The sequence below is a fragment of the Molossus molossus genome, unplaced genomic scaffold (genome assembly GCF_014108415.1).
Source record: "Molossus molossus isolate mMolMol1 unplaced genomic scaffold, mMolMol1.p scaffold_m16_p_12, whole genome shotgun sequence".
NCBI classification, from domain to species: domain Eukaryota; kingdom Metazoa; phylum Chordata; class Mammalia; order Chiroptera; family Molossidae; genus Molossus; species Molossus molossus.
The window spans coordinates 73,818,701-73,833,590 of NW_023425347.1; the positions used below are offsets into that span (position 1 = coordinate 73,818,701).

The window sequence follows — 14,890 nt, forward strand, 5'->3', positions numbered from 1 at the left end:
CTTTCCCAGACAAGAAAAAGTTAAAGGAGTTCATCACCACCAAACCGTTATTATATGAAATGATGAAGGGTCTTTTTGAAGAAAAAAATAAAATATATGAACAAACAAAATGGCAATGAATACGTATCTATCAACAATGGAATCTACAAACAAAATGAACAGGTAGAACAGAAACATTCTCATAGATACAGAGAACATTTTGTTGGTTGCCAGATGGGAGGGGGGTTGGGGGAATGGGTGAAAAAGGTGAAGGGATTAAGAAGTACAAATTGGTTGCTAGACTGACAAACCTCAAAGGGAAAGGGGTTGGGGGGGTGGGAAGAAATAAACCAAAGAACTTATATGTATAACCAATGGATACAGACAATAGTGTGGGAAAAGGCGGGAGGGGGGCAGGAGTGGGGAGGAGGGGGGTCAATGTGGGAAAAATGTGGAACATCTGTAATACATTCTACATCCAACAATAAAGATTTAAAAAAAAAATTGACAACACATGTAAAATGTCTACCAGGGAAATCCATTACAGTGCCCAAAGTTTTTATTGGGGACTGGTCACATATACCTCATCTTCTGCCTAGATCATACCAAAATTCCAGGCTCTCAGAACACAAGGAAAGCAGGTTTTCAGCGTAAACCACACTGTACAAACAGATTAAACACAGTGATATTTTGCCCTGGCCAGTTTGGCTCAGCGGTTAGAGCGTCGGCCTGCGGTCCTGAGAGACCCGGGTTCGGTTCCCGCTAAGGGCACGTACTTTGGTTGCAGTTTGTCCCCGGCCCTGGTTGGTCGTGCGGGTGGCAGCCACTCGATGTGTCCCTTCACGTCGATGTTTCTCACTCTCTCTCTCTCTCCCCCTCCCCCTCTATCTGTACAAAAAATGGAAAAATATCCTCGGGTGAGGATAAAAAAAAAAATAAACACAGTGATATTTTAAAGGACTTGCTAATTCAGTTTCCCAACAGTCTACCTCTAGTTTATTCACTGGAGCTAGATTTCAGTTAATAGCTTAGGATCTACCAGACTAACCAACTGCTAATGGAACGGTGCCATGTGATTGTGTTCTGCTGTGTCCAGATGTAACTGAGTAAAGGGTGTCCTGCTTTCCTTTCTCCTGCTTTATTGCAAGCAGCAAAGACTGACTAAAATTTTTTTTTTTTTTTATCCTCACCCGAGGACATTTTTCCATTTTTTGTTCAGATAGAGCGGGAGGGAGAGAGAGGAAGAGACAGAGAGAGAAACATCGACGTGAAGGGACACATCGAGTGGCTGCCACCCGCACGACCAACCAGGGCTGGGGACAAACTGCAACCCAGGTACGTGCCCTTAGCGGGAACCGAACCCAGGTCTCTTTGTACCGCAGGCCGACACTCCAACCGCTGAGCCAAACCGGCCAGGGCAAAATTTTTTTTTTCTTTATTGATTTTTAGAGAGAGAGGAAGGGGAGGGAGAGAGAGATAGAAACATCAGTGAAAGAGAACATTGATTGGCTGCCTCCTGCATGCCTCCCACTGGGGATTTGGCCCACAACCTGGGCATGTGCTCTGACTGGGAATTGAACCAGTGACCTCTTGGTGCATGGGTTGATACTCAACCACTGAGCCACACCTGCAGGACCAAGACTGCTTTTTATTTTATTTTATTTTATTTTTTAAAGTTTTACTCATTTATTTTTCCTTTATTGATTTCAGAGAGAGAGGAAGGACAGGGAGAGAGCGAGAGAGAGATAGAAACATTAATGAAAGACAACATCAATTGGCTGCCTCTTGCATGCACTCCACTGGGAATTGGGCCCACAACCTGGGCATGTGTCCTGATTGGGAATCAAACCAGTGACCTCTTGGTGCAAGGGTCGATGCTCAACCATTGAGCCAAACCAGCTGGACCAAAGACTGCCTTTTTTTTTAAATCTTTACCTGAGGACATTTTTGTAGTATTTATCTTCAGATAGAGCAGGAGGGAGAGAGGGAGGAAGAGAGAGAGAGAAACATGGACGTGAGAGAGACACATCGACTGGTTGCCACCCACACGACCCCCAACCAGGGCCGGGGGCAAACCACAACCAAGGAACGTGCCCTTAGAGGAAACTGAACCCAGGACTCTCTGGTCCACAGGCCAACACTCTAACCGCTGAGCCAAACTGGCCAGGGCCAAAGAATGCTTTTTATTTTTTTTTAATGAATTTTTTTTGTTACAGATATTTTACCTTTTTACCCCATTGGCACCCCCCACCCCACCCCACCTCCGCCCCATCCCCGGCTTAGTTGTCCATGTCCATTGGTCATGCATACATGCATATAAGTTCTGTGGTTTATCTCTTCCCACCCCCCCATCCCCCCACCCCCTCTTCTGAGGGATGTCAGTCTGTGCCCTACTTCCATGTTTCTGGGTCTACTGTATTCCTCAGACTGTTATGTTCATTATATTCCGTATATAAGTGAGATCATGTGGTATTTGTCTTTTTCTGCTTGGCTTCTTTCACTAAGGATAATACTTTCCAGGTCCCTCCATGTCGTCTCAAATGATAAGAGATCTTTCTTTCTTACCGCTGCATAGTACTCCATTGTGTATATGTACCACAGCTTTTTTATCCATTCGTCTACTGGTGGACACTTGGGCTGTTTCCAGATCTTAGCTATTGTAAATAGTGCTGCTATCAAAGAATGCTTTTTAAATAGCCAAATTTCTTTTTCCTTTTTTTTTTTTTTTTTTTTTAATCCTCACCCGAGGATATTTTTCCATTTTTTGTACAGATAGAGTGGGAGGGAGAGAGAGGAAGGGAGAGAGAGAGAGAAACATCGATGTGAAGGGACACATCGAGTGGCTGCCACCCGCACGACCAACCAGGGCCGGGGACAAACTGCAACCGAGGTACGTGCCCTTAGCGGGAACCGAACCCGGGTCTCTCCGGACCGCAGGCTGACGCTCTAACCGCTGAGCCAAACCGGCCAGGGCTGTTTTTAATCCCACAATCAATTTGGCAGAATCGTTATTATTTTATACATATAACATTCTTTAGATGTGATCTAAGGTAACCTATTATGCATTTAAAAAGAATGAGTCTAGCCCTGGCTGGTGTGGCTCAGCGGTTAGAGCGTCGGCCTGTGGTCCAGAGAGACCTGGGTTCAGTTCCCGCTAAGGGCACATATCTTGGTTGCAATTTGTCCCCAGCCCTGGTTGGGTCATGGCCCTGGTTGGGTCATGCAGGAGGCAGCCATTCGATGTGTACCTTTCACATCGATGTTTCTCTCTCTCTCTTCCTCTCTCTCCTTCCCACTCTATCTGAATAAAAAAATGGAAAAATGTCCTTGGCTGAGGATAAAAAAAAGAATCAGTCTTAATTTTTTTAATCATTGCAAATTATAAATATAGAAACAAGACAACTAAAAAATTTTAAATTTTATACTAAAATAAATTATAGATAAAACAAAGATTAAAATATAAACAACAAACCCATAAAAGCACTACAAAAAAACAAACCTGGGGTGAACATTTTCAGTAATATTGTAATGATGTAGAAAAGGCTTTACACATGAAAACTCAGAAGCCATAAAGAATAACTCTGTTAAACCTGACTTGATAAATATTACCATTTCTATATGGCAAAAAAAAACAACACCAAAATCATATTTATAACCAAAAAAGGGCTCATATCTAGAATATATAAAAAACTCCTATAAATTAATAAAACATAAACATACAACCCACTAGAAAAATATACATGAGACTTGAGCAGAAACTTCATAAAATAGTATCTTCAAATAAGCAAGAACAACAAACATATTTTTCAACTTCATTAGCCATCAGGGAACTGCAAATAAAAGCCACAATTAAATACCACTACACACCAGAAAAGAAAGTTAACAAGACCAACAGTATCAAGTATTAACAAGAAATGTGGAACAACCAAAATCTCATATACAACTGACGAGAGCGCAAATAAATACAACTATTTGGAAGACAGTGTAGCAGTAATCTACCAAAGTAGAACATACTTATAATCTGTTGATCCAATAATTCTACTCTTAGGTATATCACAATTAGAAATGTGTTGATAAGTGCAAGAATATATATTTTTTAATCCTTACCCAAGGATATTTTTCTATTTATCTTCATATAGAGTGGGGGGGAGAGAAAGGGGAAGAGAAACATCAATATGAGAGGGACACATCGACTGGTTGCCTCCTTCAAAACCCGACTAGGGCTGGGGATGAACCACAACCGTGCCTTTGGCCGAAATCGAACCCGTGACTCATTGGTCCGCAGGCAAAGCTCTGCTGATGCTCTACCACTGAGCCAAACCAGCCAGGGCTTTTTTTTTTAGAGAGAGAGTGGAAAGTAGAGGGGGAGGGGGGGAGGAAGGGAGGAAGAGAGAGATCGATTGGTTGCTTCCCAATCTCCGGGTTTCGGGCCGGGAATCAAACCTGAGATCCTTTGGTCCGTGGACTGACGCTCTAACCACTGAACAATCTGCCAGAGCTGTTGGAAAATTCTCGACTGTGCCCATTGTTCTTTATGCTCTGAACTTCAGGCTGTAATTTGTTCCTTTTGGGTGGTAGTCACCTTTTTGAATCATTGCTTAGAGCATAACTGACCTTCTTTGAGAACTACAGACTGACTACAAGATGGGCCTCTGGCAGCCAAATTTGCATTACAAAATAGAGACTTGACAACATAGACCACTTAGGATTCATAGATTTGATTTAATCTCTGCTGGTTCTCGAAGTGAGGCTAGGTACACTTGGACAGTCATGTTCTACTATGTTTCCAGAGAAGTAGTAAAAGCAAGTCTGTAGAAAAGAATGAAGCAGCTCTGAAGAGACAAGTAGCTATGTAAGAACATTTGACCACAGAGAAAGATAAAGAATATCCATAGCAGCACTATTCATAATAGATCAGAACTGGAAACATAAACGTCGAACAGTATAAAGGATAAATAAAATAATTACAGTATGTTTATTAAATGGGATATTCTACAAAGAGCAAAGTGAACAAATTGCTGCTATAGGCAGCAACATGAACGAATCTCACAAACATAAGATTGAACAAGAGAAACAACTGAAGAGTATGTGGTGCCTGTAATGAAAACTCCGAAATAGTGTTGAAAGTCAAGATAGTGGTTACTTTTGGGGAGGAGAGGGGGTATAGATATAGGGAAGAGGTACAAAGGGGGCCTCTGGGTGCTGAGGATTTCTCGCTGGGTGGTGTACACTTAAGAGTCGTGCACTTCTTGGCAGGTATGTTATACTTATGGACACTGGAGAAAATGAGGCTGTTTATCAGATGCGTATGTGTTTATCTGAAGATTATTTTCTCAAGGCACTCATGTTCCACCCTGAGAAAAGATCACTACATTTAAACTACTCAGAAATGCTCTTTTGTAATCATGGCTTACCTAATTTACTCTGTTCTTTCTCATTCCCTTGTAGTTCATCAGTGAACCTTTGGATCTCTTCATGGACCATCCTTAACCTCTTTGCTATTTGTTCCACATCTCTCTCTGTGCCGTTTTGTGATGTTTTATCTTTTTCTATATCTTCATTATGAGACTGAAATAACAGTACTGTTAGTAATAAAACAAAAAGTAAATGTACTCTTATGACATTGCACTATTTCCTATAAGTATTTAAAAACGAATAAAAGTAGAAAACAGAGTATTTCATTTATGTGCATTTTTTTTAAAGATATATTTTTATTGATTTTTAGAGAGAGAGGAAGGGAGAGATAGAAACATCAGTGACAGAGACACATTGATCAGTTGCCTCCTACATGCTCCCACTGGGGATCGAGCCCACAACCCAGGCATGTGCCCTGACTGGGAATTGAACCAGTGACTTTGGTCCATGGGTCGACGCTCAACCACTGAGCCACACTGGCTGGGCTCATTTATGTGCATCGTTTTATTAGGTAGAACCATATAAAATTGGTGATATTTGATTATTTTTTACCTATACACATGCAGTTTCATATGGTTTAACATAATGTATCTAAAAGATTTTAGTTGTATAGTTATTTTTAAAAATAGAAATTTTGTCCAGCTGGTGTGGCTCAGTGGTTGAGTGTCGCTCCATGCACCAAGAGGTTGCCAGTTCAATTCCTCGTCAGGGCATATGCCTAGGTTGTGGGCCAAATCCCCAGTAGGGGACATGCAGGAGGCAGCCAACTGATGTTCTCTCTCATCAATGTTTCTATCTCCCTTCCCCTCTCTTTTCTTCTCTCTCTAAAATCAATAAAGAAAAAAGATAGAAATTTAATCATAAAAATGAGTATCGTCTGGCAAGAAAAAAACTATTCTTCTCATTTACATGGAACATTAAATACAGTTTGTAAAATGCTTTCACATGAAGTATTTCACTTAATTCCAAGGAATACACACACTGAACAAGGCTCAAATCATGTTCAGAGCTCCTTTTCTGCAATTATTTTCTTTTTTTTGCATTTATCTTCAGACAGAGCGGGAAAGAGAGAGAAACATCAATGTGAGAGAGACACATCGACTGGCTGCCACCCACATGACCCCAACCAGGGCTGTGGACAAACTGCAACCAAGGTATGTGTACTTAGCGGGAACTGAACCCGGGACTCTCTGGTCTGCGGGCCGACACTCTAACCGCTGAACCAAACTGGCCAGGGCTGCAATTATTTTCAAAGCATTATAAAATCTAAGGAAGAAATTCAATCTCAGTTATATTTTGCTTTTGATCCCCCAAATATGTATTAATTTTATATAAATATAATCATCATATAAATTTTTCTGAAAGATAAGAAAACAGCAAATTACCATCTATATAACAAAACCACTTTTAACATATTGGTATATTTCATTGCAGTATTTTTATTCACACCATGTTTTACATAGTCATAATCACCATCTATATACAAGTTTCTGTCTGACTTTTTCATTTAACATGAGAAACATTTTCCACATTGCTGGATAGATTTCATAATGATAATTTTTAAAAGCTGTATAATGTTCCAGAGTGGGCATAACATAATTTATATAAGCACTGAAACATTTTGGTAGTTTCTAATTTTTGCTATTGAAAATAATATTATGGTATACAGTTTTATCTATATATTTTTTTCCTTTTCTTGGGTTAAATTCCCAGCATACACTTTATTCAGTGGACTTAGGTCTTAATAACATTTCCCCAGATAAAAAAAATTAAATTCCATTAGAAAAACTGATTATATTTAAAATAATGTGTTTTACATTTTATTTTATTTATATTTTTAATTCTCCCCTGAGGATATTTTTCCACTGAATTTCAGATAGAGTGGGAGTGAAGGAGAGAAAGAGAGAGGGAAGTAGAGGGAGAGAGAGGAAGAGAAAGAGAAAGAGAGAGAGAGAGAGAGAGAGAGAGAGAGAGAGAGGGAAATATCAATGTGAACACTGACTGGTTGCCTCCTGCACAACCCTAACCAGGGCCAGGGATTCAACCACAACTGAGGTACATGCCCTTGACCAGAATCGAACCCGTGACTCCCTGGTCTGTGGGATGACATTCTATCCAGAGTCAAAATGGCCAGGGCTGTGTTTTATATGTTAAAGGACTCCTCAAAAGAGAGGCTCCAAACATAATTGGAAAGACATATATAATATCCCAATTCGATTTTTCCAAGGTTATAATATACATTGATTTAATTTTGATACATTCGCCCTGGCCAGTTTGGCTCAGTGGTTGAGCATCAGCCTGTGGACCAGAGAGTCCTGGGTTCAGTTCCCGCTAGAGGAATGTACCACACACACACAAAAATTTGATACATTCGATTCAAATAAGCTTTGTGTTAAATGAATAATTGATTTTTTTCTTCCTAAATTTTTGTGATGTGCATAAAATATGCAGGATCACTTTAATGCACAATTTGATCATTTTTACAGTATCAATATATACACTGAAATATATTCAAACAAAATACTTCTACGGAAGAGCTAATTTGCAATTAGGTAGTACTATTAAGTAAAGAAATATATATATAGTGTGAGTGTGTGTGTCTGTATTTGTTTACCTCATTCAGATTTTTTTAGACTGCTTCCCAGGTTCTTGATGTTTCTGATGTTCTCTTTGCAGAAGCTGGTGGATTTGTTCAAATTTCTTCTAAATAAATGTCAAGATATAACCCTTTCTTATAGAACTTTCCACACTGAACTATAATGACTGGTTTACTCCTTTCCCTCGTTAGCTTATAAATTCCTTGCACTCCAGATCATGTCTAATTTGACTTTATTTCTACATCCACTAGCACAAAATAGGAACATGGAAAGTTCTCAATAAATAATAACAATAATGACAATTAATGTGTGAGGTACTATTCTAGAGCTTTATATACATTAAGTTATTTCATTTTCATGATCATTTTGTAGAGCAAGTGAGTCAGTCAAGGCTCACAAAAGTTAACTAAGTTCCTCAAGGACAAAAGAAGACCATCCAAACCCAAAGCCTGTATTCTTAAGTACTGCTAAATGTGGCTTCCTGATATTTTAATAAATGAATAATTAAGTGAACAAATGCATATTATTATTATTATTATTGTTATTTTGATCCTCACCTGAGGATATTTTTACATTACTCTTCAGAAAGAGCTGGAGGGAGAGAGAGAGGAAGAGAGAGAGAGAGAAACATCATGCAAGAGAGACACATCAATTGGTTGCCACCCAAATGGCCCCAACTGGGGCTGGGGATGAACCGCAACCAAGGCACATGCCCTTGGCTGGAATAGAACCCAGGATTCTTTGGTCAGTGACTGACGCTCTTACTGCTGAGCCATACCATCCAGGGCTTTATTATTATTTTTTAAAACTATGTTTATATTGATTTTTCAGAGAGAGGGGAAGGGAGACAGAAATAGAAACATCCATGTGAGAAACATCTACTGGCTGCCTCCTACATGCCCTCTACTGGGGATGAAGTCTGCAACTTGGGCATGTGCCCTGACTAGAATGGAACTGGGACCTCTTAGTCCATGGGACCAAGCTCAATCCACTGAGCCACATCGGCTGGGCAACAAATGCATTTTAAAACTTACTGTCCCTTATTCAGTCATCTAAATAATTTTGGAGTACCTGGGCACATTTTTTCTGTAGGTTACCGCTCATACATCTTTGTGACTCAGGCTTTGAGTCCCCAAGTTCCAGTTTACTCAAGAGTTTACTTCTGTCCACCAGTAAGTATGCAATCTGTTCGCTGGGGCTGCTCAGAGCTAGTTCAGAGCCTTCTTGATACCACATTTCTTTAACCTCCTTTATTTGTGCTTCTGTTAGGAAGAAGTAACAGAAACAAACTTAAAAGAAATGCAGGTAAATAACTAGTCTATAAGATGTTAAATAAGTTCTTAATTAGATAACAAATTAATTTAAAAAATAAACTATACTAATACTATGACACTTCTATCTCTCCAGGGTGTTTGCAAACTTTCAAAATTGTAACAAAAAAATTAGTGGAACAAGTTCTCAAAAGTAGTAAATATTCTTACTACTTGCATAAGTTTAAAATTTGTTCTTGTATAACTTTAAAATTTGTTTGAGTGCTTACTATGTGGCAGGACTGTACTAAGTATCTGAGATAAACTTATCTCATTTAATCCTTACAACAGCCCAGTGATGTAAGGAACCAAGATAATCCTTTTATGAAAGGACTCAGGCACCAAGAAACCAAATAACTTACTCCACTCCTGTTCTCATTTAGTTTCTTGCCCAGCTTAGATTCTATTGTCCATTATAATTACTCCCTTGAAAATATTCACAGCTCCCTTGCCTGTTTCCTTCCATTATATTTGGTTGGCAAAACTTCAGTCACTCTAAATCCAACTCTCCATCTCTTTTGCACCTTGCTTCAGAAGCAGAATGTAGCTGGACAAAACTGCACAGCCAACGCTGACTGATTTTACTTTAAATTCGTGTCTGCTGACCTCAAGTGAGCTCTTACGGCTGCCTAGCAATGCTCCTGCATTTCCCTGGTCACTTCTCCCTCTTATTCTCTAGAAACCTAGACCATTATTTCATTCCTTTCTCTCCTCAAATCTCCAGCATCTCCTTCCCCATCCTCACTCTCACCCTGCCTTTTATTTCACTGAGAAAAGAGAAGCTCCTCTTACCAAATCTGCCAACTCCCACATACTCTCCCCTCTTATGAGATTGAATGTACCTATCCTTGCTCCTAAGGCTAGCCCCTCCCCTTGCACACTGGATCCCATTCCCTCTTATCTCAAAGATAATACTCTTGCAATTGACTCTTCTCTCTATTGTCTCATCAAGCTTTCTTCCCATCTAAGCATTATAACCATCTTAGAGACATGTTATATCTCCCATTAAAAACAACAACAACAAAAAACTTCCTTCAACTTCATGGCCCCTCCAGCTTCTGTACCATTTCTTCATTATCCTTTACATCACAATTTCAAGAAATAACCCATCATACCCGTGCCCCCTCTTCCTCTCCTACCACTCCAGGCAGGCTTTCATATCCACCACTCCACAGAAACAGCTCCCAGCAAAGCCACTGATGACCTCCATGTGACCAAATCCAATGGTCCATTATGTGTCCTCATTCCACCTAGCCTATTAGGGGCATTTGACTCACTTGTTCACCTCCTTTCCTTAAGACACTTTTGTCATTTCTGAGGCACCACACTGCTGGTTTTCCTACTTCAAGTGCCACTCTTTCTCAGACTCCTTTGCTGATTTCTCATCTTTCCAACCTCTAAACACTTGAATATGCCAACCCTGAATTCTCTTTTTTCTCCCTAGGTTGTCTCCTATAGTCTCAAGGCTTTAAGTATTACCTATATGCTGATGATTCCAAATTTACAGCTCAATTGCACTGCATTGCAAATACATACATAACTGCCTACCTGACACTTCCACTTGGATGTCTAATATAGACCTCAACATTTACATGTCTAGAAGCAAAGTCTGTTTTTAAATTTTTTTATCCTCACCCGAGGACACTTTTGCATTATCTTCAAACAGAGCAGGAGGGAGAGAGGGAAGAAGAGAGAGAGAGAAACATCGATGTAAGAGAGATACATTGAGTGGTTGCCACCCACACGACCCCAACCAGGGCCGGGACAAACTGCAACCAAGGTACGTGCCCCTTAGTGAAAACCAAACCCAGGACTCTCTGGTCCACGGGCCGATGCTCTAACCACTTAGCAACCGTCCAGGGCCAGAAGCAAACTCTTTACTTTCTCCCCCATCTGAACAATTAGGAACTCCACCATTCTAACTGCTCAAACCAAAAAGCTTTGGGTCATCCGTGACTTCTCTGCTTTTCTCCCACCCAACATTAAATCCATTATCAAATCATGTTATCTGCACCTTCAAAAGATAATCCTTTAATTATATAAGCATTTCTAATGTGATTGATATACGTGTTCCTGAAAAGAAAAACAACCTGTATTTTGCAAAATTGCTCACTAAAAATAATAGAGCTTATTGAAAAAACAGATTCTATAGACCATTCACAACCTTTGTCACTGTGTAACTAGAGTGCTATAAAAGTCATTAATAATCCTAATAATTGCATTGGTTTATTTAAAGAGATATGTCAAATTCCTAGAAAAAAGAGGACACCATAGTAAATGTAAAACTTTGTGCTTTTTAAAAAAACCAAGTTTGCTGTGGCTAAAGGAGGAGCTGAGTCTGCAGAATAATGAAAACAAAGTCAGAATGCACCAAGATTAGGGATATCTTTGCAATGAGCACTTCCAAGGCAAGCATGGGGCCAAACTGAGCCTAGAAGAATGTGGGATGAATGGATTTTATGTACAAACTTCAGTGCTTGCTGGAAACCCAAATCATTAACATGCTGGGGAAAATTGGACATGATCTTCCATATTACAATGACATCATTCCCCTATTTACCAGTCCTTCATGAGCTAATTTATGCTGGCAGCAGGACATACAGTATGTTCTGTTTCATGCAGTGCCCTGAAAAACCCTCCTGCTGAGTAGAACTAAAAATGCTGGAAGAAGAGAAGTAGATTTGAGAGTTTAAGCTCCACTTCTCCATTCTCTGGCCACTGAATAAAGCCTGTACTGTCAAAAGTCAAAATAATAATAATATAAATGTAAAAATTTAAAGAAAACTCTTAAAATGCAACCACTCTACGAACAAAAATAGAATGCAAACTTTTAAATCAGCAGGAGAAAACTCAATATATCCAATGAAAAACAAGGAAACAAGAGGGTGGAAATATGTCCTAAGATCAACTCAACCTGCACCTGAGATTCATGATAAAGAAAACACTTGTTCATCAACAGACCCTCATAAAAGTTTTTTTGTTTTGTTTTTATCCTCACCCAAGGACATTTTTCCACCTTTTGTTCAGGTAGTGTGGAAGGAAGAGAGAGGAGGAGGAGAGAGAGAGAGAGAGAGAGAGAGAAATATCAATGCGAAAGGGACACATCGAGTGGCTGCCACCCGCACGACCAACCAGGGCTGGGGACAAACTGCAACCGAGGCACGAGGCATGCGCCCCCAGTGGGAACCGAACCCAGGTCTCTCTGGACCGCAGGCCAACACTCTAACTGCTGAGCCAAATCGGCCAGGGTGACCCTCATAAAAGTTTTAAAGACAAAAAAGGAGCCCTGGCCGGTTTGGCTCAGCAGTTAGAGTCGGCCCGCGGTCCAGAGAGACTCAAGTTCCGTTCCCGCTAAGGGCAAGTACCTGGGTTGCAGTTTGTCCCTGGCCCCGGCTGGGGTCATGTGGGTGGCAGCCAGTTGATGTGCCTCTCTCACATCGATGTTTCTCTCTCTCTCTTCCTCCCTCTCACTTTATCTGAAGATGAATGCAAAAAGAGTCCTCGGATGAGGATTAAAAGAAAAGATAACAAAGGAAAATGATTCTAAATGAAATATCTGAGATGCAAGAAAGAATGCTGAGCAAAGAAAATAAGAAATGTGTAGTAAATATAATCATTGACCACATCAATAGTACTGATTTGTAGAGCTAAATAAAGTAGAATAATAATATAAAATGTACTGTCTATATTTTCCCTTATAGCTTTATAGTACTTAATAAATATTTCCCGAATCCTTAACATGTTAGATACTTTATAAACAGGTACTGTGGGGATCACAGAAACCACTAAGACTAGGACATAATCTCTGCCCCAGGGGAGCCAACACAGGTAATTATGACCCAGTGTGGTAAGTGCTGTAATAGCCGTGGAAGGAAATAACCAATCTGTGCTCTCTCACACACATTTCAGAGTATTTCAGAATATATACTTTATTATTATTTTTTAAAAAATAAAAACAATTCAACATTATTTATTGTCAGCTGGGTAGTCCACACTGGGTAGTGAGCAAAACGAAACAGTATTTTTAGCCTATAACTCCAACAAAGGACAACTGAGAACCAAACTGTATTGCTTCTCAACAATTTCTCACTTCATTAGTCATTTCTAGGTGGAGACACTTTGGACCAGAGTAATATTATCTCCTTCTAGCATGATCTGACCTAGTTGTTTTCTTTGTTTTAGAATGAATCTCTTCTGCATCATCTAATATGAGGTTCATATACTCATCAAAACCAATGATACAGCCCTCTATCCACATATTCACTTGCTCATAAAGCCACACCTGAATCCGAGATCTGTTTTCCAAGTATCTGAAGATGAGGCTGATGGGCTGCACCATCACCTTCTGGACTTTTTTGCGGTATGCCATGGTGGAAGCTAACAAAGACTGAACACACTAAACGGCGCCCAGAATATATACTTTAAAAAGGCAGGCTGAAAAATACATCTAAAACATGACAAGTGCTTTTGTAATGTGGAGGACTTATAGTATTTTTTCCCTTCCTTCTACTTTTATACATTTCCCCAATTTTTTTTTTTAATCCTCACCTGAGGACATTTTTCCATTTTTGTTCAGATAGAGTGGGAGGGGGAGAAAGAGAGAGAGAGAGAAACATCGACGTGAAAGGGACACATCGAGTGGTTGCCACCCACATGACCCAACCAGGGCTGGGGACAAACTGCAACCGAGGTATGTGCCCTTAGCAGGAACCAAACCCGGGTCTCTCTGGACCGCAGGCTGACACTCTAACCGCTGAGCCAAACTGGCTGGGGCCCAAATTTTTTAATTGTCAATATAATTTATATAGTTAAAAAATTAAATTTACAAAAAGAGAAATTACCCTGTTTGAGTTGGAGCTCTTTAAACTCATGTGTAAGATGTTTGTTCTCCTTTTCATAACCATGAGAAAATGCTTCTCTTTCCTCTGGTAAATTACAAACACGGTTTGTATCATTTCCCACCTAAAGAAAATAATACATTTTCTTACTCAGTCCATGGTTCATATTTTAACCCATATTAAAAGTCTGTTAAGTGAAATAGCCATTAAGAGGTCACCACACTATTGTGCCTACAGTCTGAGAAACAAACAAGACTCGGCTCTCCTTCAGTGTGGGTCTCTCTCCCTAAACAGCTGTCTTATGTTATCAGACACCATTTCCCATTGATATGATGACATGTAACCACAACTTTTATGACAGTCACTATCTCTAATATTTTTCCCATTGATATATAAGGTTTCAAACCAAATCTTATCTATGGTTTAGGAAAGATGGTCATGATACCCATGAACAGTGAAAAATCTACACAATAATTATAATTATACGTATTTTCCTATGCTAAAATGTCTGAAATGTTAACAGGAGATTCTATTAAAATAAATTGTTGGGTATTCTTTAAAAATAGTTTCTGGTTAATAAGGCAGCTTCACAAAAGGTACTTTTATGTGGCCAATAATAACAGATTGAAAGCTAACTATATGCTCCAGGCACTAATATGTTAAGGACTTCAAATACAGGGTGGGGCAAAAGCAGGTTTACAGTTGTGAGTTTGTAAAACAGAGTTTATTTTGTATTATTATTAATGATTGT

General features: G+C 39.6%; 1 protein-coding gene and 1 pseudogene across 1 annotated transcript in view; both read right to left on the minus strand.

Annotated features, from left to right (window-relative positions):
- Positions 1 to 14,890, minus strand: part of CCDC30 (coiled-coil domain containing 30) — a 101,666-nt gene that overhangs the window by 75,489 nt on the left and 11,287 nt on the right. The window contains exons 3-5 of the mRNA XM_036256208.1: positions 14,143 to 14,263; positions 9,063 to 9,253; positions 5,394 to 5,547 (exon numbers count right to left, since the gene is read on the minus strand). Of these exons, the coding sequence (XP_036112101.1) occupies positions 5,394 to 5,547; positions 9,063 to 9,253; positions 14,143 to 14,263 (466 nt within the window). The remainder of the gene's footprint in view (positions 1 to 5,393; positions 5,548 to 9,062; positions 9,254 to 14,142; positions 14,264 to 14,890) is intronic.
- LOC118626468 lies at positions 13,406 to 13,670 on the minus strand (annotated as a pseudogene).